The 7,534-nt window shown below is 42.4% G+C and overlaps 1 protein-coding gene across 1 annotated transcript; it reads right to left on the reverse strand.

The window, feature by feature from the left end:
• Positions 1-6,287: 6,287 nt before the first annotated feature.
• On the reverse strand, positions 6,288-7,309 carry LOC139364505 (zinc finger protein 79-like). Its single transcript, XM_071101296.1, has 2 exons — positions 7,103-7,309; positions 6,288-7,028 (listed from the first exon to the last, which is right to left on the reverse strand). The coding sequence occupies exons 1-2, from the start codon at positions 7,241-7,243 to the stop codon at positions 6,447-6,449; spliced, it is 723 nt and encodes a 240-aa protein (XP_070957397.1). The 5' UTR covers positions 7,244-7,309; the 3' UTR covers positions 6,288-6,446.
• Between the last annotated feature and the right edge of the window lie 225 nt (positions 7,310-7,534).

Below are 7,534 nucleotides of genomic sequence, written 5' to 3' on the forward strand. Positions count from 1 at the left end.
AGGCAGATCTTTCCCTGGAGTGAAAACGTACGGAGCTTTGATGGAGCGTGCAAGCGTCTTGGCGATGGTGAATTGGAAACGGATAATGGTCAGGGCTAACCAGGACATATACCTGTAAGAAAGGAATAGTAAAAAGGTTTAATTATAATGTGTGTTAAAATGTATGTACTAAATATTTTGGAATTAAATCAATGGTTTTAAAATTGTATCTCACCCTTTAACGAAAGGGGATATCTCGTTTTCTCTCACAGGGCGTGAGAGAAAACGAGATATTTAGGACAGGGCGTCTGTCGCGGAGAAATGCAATGTCTTAAAAAAAACAATGTATTATTTTATAGTCTTTCCTACAATGGTATGTTATAAACATTACAGGTTATTAAAGTTTGTAATGATGTACAACTGTAGGCCACCAATGGTTTTACATAAATTACTCGTACATGTTTAAATATTGCGCAGTAAAATTGGGTAATTAATTCTAACATGTCTTTAAAAAGTTTGTACAAAATATTTTGGAATTAAATAAAAGGAATTTAAAACAGTATCTCACCCTTTAACGATAGGAAAATGTATTTTACATCATCACCAAGCAGACTTACGGAAAAGCAGGGTGCGAGCGTGGGTGTGCGTGTGCCGTGCCGAGTGTGTGTGTTTAAAACAAAAGGGGTGTGTGTTCAACAATGCCCAGGCATCTGCACTCAAGGCCCTTTCTCTCTGTAGGGGATCGTTTGAACAGTACAGTATGTCCAGATATCTGCCTACCCCCCATCAAAAAGTGTGACGGCGTCTCTTAAAATGGGCACTTTCGATTCATTAACACACAGGTCTTTCAAATCTGAATTTAAATTCAAACACCCCAGAAAGAATACAGTATGTCTAGACCGAGCCCGGGGTTAAACAATGTTATTTATAATCAGCGCCCGGTGACCCCGCCCCGGTCTAAATCAAAAAGGCAATACATGCATACAAAATGTCTCGACATCCCCTCATGTTGTTTGAATTCACTGCCTTTTGTTCTCTAAAACATTCTGGGGGGTACTCCAGCCCCATTTTATGACATACAGGATATCGCCCGGAAAAATGCCACCACGGCATGTAAACTCATTCCTTACTATCTCTAGTTAGGGACACGACCGTGGAGCGAGTCTAGACAACCGATCCACTCTGTTAGCACCGCTTTAGCGCAAACCCACAGGCCAACAGCCCCGAATATTTATCGGCCAGGACAGATAAAAAATATAATCAGTGAATCCCTCCTAATGGAGCTTTCTGAAGGTGAGTTCGTGAAAGCGGGGGATTGTTTGAATATTATGGATATTATTGTAATATTAAACTGGAGTTATATCTGTTTTAAACGGGGGTCAAAGCCCGTATTCTTAAAATGTAAAACATTTATATAGGACAAATAACTGTTAATATTATCAACGTTTGTAGGGTCTCCATCATTTATGCAGCTTTTAAGAGGTTTAAATGATCTGGAACAGAACGCATTACACAGTGATTCTCAGACGCAAAAAACATGCAGCCAATCCCCATCACGCTATTTTCGACGTAAGTCCAAATAATCACATACCCAATAATATTTATACATTAAAACAAATAGTGTGCACCCTATATTAAAAGGTATTTTTGTATTTACAGCCGACATACAGCCAAGAAGGATAATTGCCTCCTTATGGACCCTGAACGACTTTGTTGGAGCAGATGACACATCCGATGACACAGATGCAATTCTCCCGTTCTGCACGAACGTTTTTTCCAACACACCGAGAACAGAGAATTTAAACGTCCCGCCAACTCCCCCGGGAACCTCCACCCACTCGCTACATATTCCAGGCCCCAACAAGCAACGCATAACGAGGGCTCTTGTACATTGCTCTGAATCCACCCCCCCAGAAAAGTACTACTGTGCAGGGAACTTGCGGCTTCACGATCAGGCGCTCCATGGACACGGTATGAAGTCATTATATATATATATATATATATATATTATTAGTTATACATAGTTTTATTATTTATAATTTTTTTAGGCTTGAATATGTTAAAACAAGGACAAATAATGTTTTTTCAGACTCCCAGGAGACCGGGGAAAAAAAGTCCCCCCCCCCCCCCCCCCCCCCGGTTTCTGCGATTCGTCAGAACAGCCCGCACCAAAAAAGACGAGGTATTATAACTATGTATTGTTAATATATAGTATTATGCCTGAAATGTATTTGATATTTTATGTATCTAACATATTTTTATATTTAATAACCTATTGTGTATGTATTATTTTATATCAGACTCTATCAGACTACATCTAGATCAGGGGGATTCCGGCTCACCGAACATTCCCAATGAAACAACCAAAGCGGAAGATATCCCTGTTTTAAATGACATTTCAGAGGCAGACGATCGGCTATTATGTGATGCAGCCAACCTTCTAGAGCCCGCCAATTCTATGGTGGCAACATCCGTATCTGAAATAGAACAAGCAAGGTTTTTCAGTCTTTTCCAGGGCTTTGAAATCGAGGAAGGTTTTGCTACACAAACGACGGAGGGTTTTACTTGAAAGACAGTACCGAGACGATCTCTCATTCTGGCATAGAACAATTCCACGCATGTTAAACAGCAAACCGATTAAAAAACGCCAATACAGGCGCTAAAATCATATATGTAACACGGATCATTCCAGAATTACCCAAGAACGCACATCCTTAATTATCCAAATGGCAGAGCCACCAGACCAAGTTGAGACAGTTGAAAGCCTCTTATCACAGATACCGCCAGAACTCCTAGAAATTATTAATCGTATGAACGAGGCGGGGGTTTCAGACATAATACCGATAGATGAAAGCATATTATCACAGATTCCAGCCGAACTCCTAGAAATGATTAATCGTATGAATGAGTCAGGGACGCCCGATGAAAACCTGTTATCACAGATTCCCGAATCCCTCATATCCCTAATTAATCAGATGAACAAGAGCCAGACATCTTCGGCATCCCACACACCATCTTCGACATCCCAACGGTTAAGGCCCATGTCCGTAGAGTCTGAAACGCAACACAATGTTTTTGGGGAATTGGAAAATTGTCTAATAAATCAGGCGAGAGATGGTCTTGATAGAAGTGTCCGGGTTGTGTACCGAAATAAATTCAACAATACAGAGATTCGACAGTTTTTCAAATTCATATGGGTGAATCAGAATACGGCAAGAGATTTTGGCGAACCACGTGATGTCTTACAGTTGGAAATTTGTGGAGATAGCCTGCATAACACGGTGTCTCTTATTTTACCCAATGGCGAAGCAGATCTTGAACAATTTATCGCACTGCTAGAACGCCTTGTTCAGTCAAATTTAGCCGTCATAGCAGATCGGACCCTCGAGCTTGTAGTGCAAATAATACGGCAACCCCAGGGTGGTGGGGGTCAGAGAAGGAAGCTTGATAGCCTAATGCAGTCAGAAATCATAAGCAATAAAAGGCCCTACCTCATAAACGTTCACAATCCAGATAATAAGCTATGCTTTGCAATAGGTCTAGCACATTTACTCAACCCTAGATGTACTGATCTAGCGGCATTGCAAAAGGCTAGAGAGCTCCAAACGGCCGTGGGTCTTGGTATTCAGGATGCTGTGGCTTTCTCTGACATAGTCAAATTTGAAAACTTTCTGAATATCAAGATTGTGGTTTTGTACCACAGTAGAGCTAATGCAGCTCTCTTGAAGTTCCAAAACAACCCCCAAACCTCATCCTCAGATTCTGTACTTTTATGTGCAAAACAAACATTAGTATGCCGTTACTAACTTCACTGCGTTTTTAGGGGCACCATATGGGTGTCCATCCTGCCATACCGGCTACACCCGAAAGGGGGGGCACTCGTGCAGTTATAACTGTTCAGTATGTCTGGATGCAAATTGCCCAATGCAACCCTTAAACTTGACACCCTGTGAGGATTGCCACCGCACATGTCGTTCGACCTACTGTTACGAAAAACACAAAATTTAAACATGGCACCCCAAGGCCTGTAAATCTGTAAGCAGTTGTGACATTAACAAGAAATGCCCAAAATGCCATTGCAATTACAACCTTAAAATAGATAGCCCTAAACCGCATGTGTGTGGAATCATATATTGTCCAATCTGTAAAGGGCCTTTGAAAAGCAGAGACGCTGAAGTGGTTCAAGAAGTGCCACACGAGTGTTATATTCAGCCCTTGGCTGAAGATGAACATTCAGAGAAATATGTGTTCTATGATTTTGAGACAAATTAGCAATTGGGGTTCATTTGCCTATTTTTGTATCTACCATGACTTTCAAGGGTGAAAAGTGGTCGGCAGAGGGACACAATTGTGCACTGCTCTTTCTAAAACACTTTAGAAAACCCCAGTACAGAAACTTCACGTTTATAGCGCACAATGCTAGAGCCTATGACTCTTACATTCTTCTGAACCCCTTGATACAGCAAGGCGTGGCACCCAGTGTCATAGCTCAAGGTAGTAAAATCTTGTGTTTTGTAGACCCAGTCTTCAACCAGAGATACATTGACAGTTTAAGCTTCTTATCCATGAGATTGGCTCAAATGCCAGAGGCCTTCGGTTTTGAAAACTCTGTGAAAGGCTGGTTCTTCACACCTGAGGAGAATCTACATTATATCGGATCATATCCCAGCCCTTAAATGTACTGGTGTGATTAAATGTCTCCCAAAGAGCGTGAGAGATTCATGACGTGGTACGAGACAGTAAGACATGGCACCTTTTGATTTCCATAAAGAGATGGAATCATACCGCGACAATGATGTGGTTATACTTCGTGAAGGATGCCTCAGATTCAGAAAAGAGGTAATCAAAGATGCAGGCATTGACCCCTGGAGTTGTACAACTATTGCATCGGCATGTATGAAAACCTATCGTACACACTTTCTGCCTACATCATCTATAGCAATCCCCTTGCCTGACAACTACCGACGCCAATTCAAGTCATACTCTAGTGGGTCCATTCAATGGTTGGAGTACTTGGCCCAGGATAAAGACGTTTTTATTCAACATGCTTTGAATTATTCAGAGACTTGTCCCGAAGCAACTCCGTCGTTGTCTTGGCTGTGGGCTTAAGGTCGTTGTACTGTTGGTAGGTGAACCGTTGCCCCAGTCTGAGGTCCTGAGTTCTCTGTAGCAGGTTTTCATCAAGGTTCTCTCTGTACTTTGCTCCGTTCATCTTTCTCTTTCTGATTAGTCTCCCAGTCCCTTCCGCTGAAAAACATCCCCACAGCATGATGCTGCCACCACCATGCTTTACGCCAGGCGAGACGCTTGGCATTCAGGCCAAATAGTTCAGTCTTTAGGTGCCTTTTGGTTCCAAGCGGGCTGTCCTGTTGTTATTACTGAAGAGTGGTTTCCGTCTGGCCACTCTACTATAAAGATCTGATTGGTGGAGTATTGCAGAGATGGTTGTCCTTCTGGAAGGTTCTCCCATCTTCACAGAGGAACTGTGGAGCTCTGTCAGAGTGACCATCGGGTTCTTGGTCACCTCCCTGACCAAGGCCCTTCTACCCCCATTTCTCAGTTTGGTGCGCAGCCAGCCAGCTCTAGGAAGAGTCTTGGTGGTTACAAACTTCTTACATTCTAGAATGATGGTGACGACTGTTCTTGGGGACCTTCAATGCTGAAGACATTTTTTGGTACCCTTCCCCAGATCTGTGAATCGACACAATCCTGTCTCGGAGCTCTATGGACAATTTCTTCGACCTCATTGCTTGGTGTTTACTCTGATGGGCATTGTCAACTGTGGGACCTTATATAGACAGGTATAATCATAAACTATATGATTTCACGTGGCATAAACAAAAACACAAATTCTCAGTCAGAAAATATAAGTCAGAACACAGCGCTTTTATTCTCTCATGTGATTTCAGGTTCTGTGATTGGGAAAATGTCCTTCCACACAGAAAGAGAGCAGTGGTAGAGCTTTTCTGGTGTGTGTCTTCTTATGCTCCTTCGGGCTCCTTAACCAGACAAAACTCTTTACACACTGGGAGTATTGGAAAGGCTTTTCTCCTGTGTGTGTCCTCTCGTGAGCTTTTAGGTCTCCTACTCGTGAAAATCAGTTTTTAACGCTGGGAGCAGTGGTATGGCTTCTCTCATGTGTTTGTCCACTCATGCTCCTTCAGGCTCCCTAACTGAATAAAACTCATTCCAAAGTGGGAACAGTGATAAGTCTAGTTCCTCTCATACCAAAGACAAGAGTATTTAGTTAAATACTAAGAAGAGAACTGAATTAAACCTTCATAAAATAAAACTGTCTTCCTGCGAGACTAGATTCCTCAAAAACCTGAAGTCGGTTTTCAGAACATACCATAATTTCTTAACTTGGTGGCAGCCGTAATAATAATAATAATGCAGAACATAAAATCTAATAATTCTCTCATGTTTATAGCAAAGCTCTATAGGCAAAGGGGGATACCTAGTCCTTTCTACAACTGAATGCATTCAACTGAAATATGTCTTTCGCATTTAACCCAACCCCTCTGAATTGGAGAGGTCTGCCTTAAATCGACATCCACGCCATCGGTACCCGGCTTTTCGTCTGTGTCTTTTCTCTCATGCCTTTTCAGGGTAGCTAACACTGTAAAACACTTTCTACACTGGGAACAATGGAAAGGTTCTTCTCCCATGTGTGTCCATTCATGAGCTTTTAGGTCCCCTGATTGGGAAAATCTCTTTTCACATTGGAAGCAGTGGTATGGCTTTTCCACTGTGTGTATTCTCTCATGCCTTTTCAGGTTAGCCAACAGGGTAAAAATATTTCTACACTGGGAACACTGGAAAGGCTTTTCTTCTGTGTGTGTCCACTCGTGCACCTTCAGGCTCGCTAACTGAATAAAACTAATTCCACAGTGGGAACAGTGATAAGCATTTTCTCCTGTGTGTATTCTCTCATGCCTTTTCAGATTAGCTAACACAGTAAAACTCTTTTTACACTGGGAGCATTGAAAAGGCTTTTCTCCTGTGTGTGTCCTCTCATGAGCTTTTAGGTCCCCTGATCGGAAAAAAATCTATTTTCACATTGGAAGCAGTGGTATGGCTTTAATCCTGTGTGTGTACTTTCATGAGCTTTTAGGTCCCCTACTCGTGAAAACCTATTTTTACACTGGGAGCAGTGGTAAGGCTTTTCTCCTGTGTGTATTCTCTCGTGCTCTTTTAGGTGCCCCCTCTGCGTAAAACGCATTCCACACTGGGAACAGTGATAAGGCTTTTCTCCTGTGTGCATCCACTCATGCTCCTTCAGGCTTCCTAACTGAACAAAACGATTTTCACACTGGGAGCATTGGAAAGGCTTTTCTCCTGTGTGTGTCCTCTCATGAGCTTCCCTGATCCGGAAAATATTTTTTTCACAGTGGGAGCAGTGGTGTTGTCTCACTGGTTTGGGCGTCTCTGGGTCTGGTGCCCCCAAATGACTCTTCCTGCTGTCATAGCGAGAGTCTGGTCTCTCTCCTGCCAAAGACAAACAGAGTATCTAGTTAAACAGAGACCTGCATGAAACCTCCACATGATAAAACTG

Source organism: Oncorhynchus clarkii, chromosome 13 (assembly GCF_045791955.1).
Source record: "Oncorhynchus clarkii lewisi isolate Uvic-CL-2024 chromosome 13, UVic_Ocla_1.0, whole genome shotgun sequence".
NCBI classification, from domain to species: domain Eukaryota; kingdom Metazoa; phylum Chordata; class Actinopteri; order Salmoniformes; family Salmonidae; genus Oncorhynchus; species Oncorhynchus clarkii.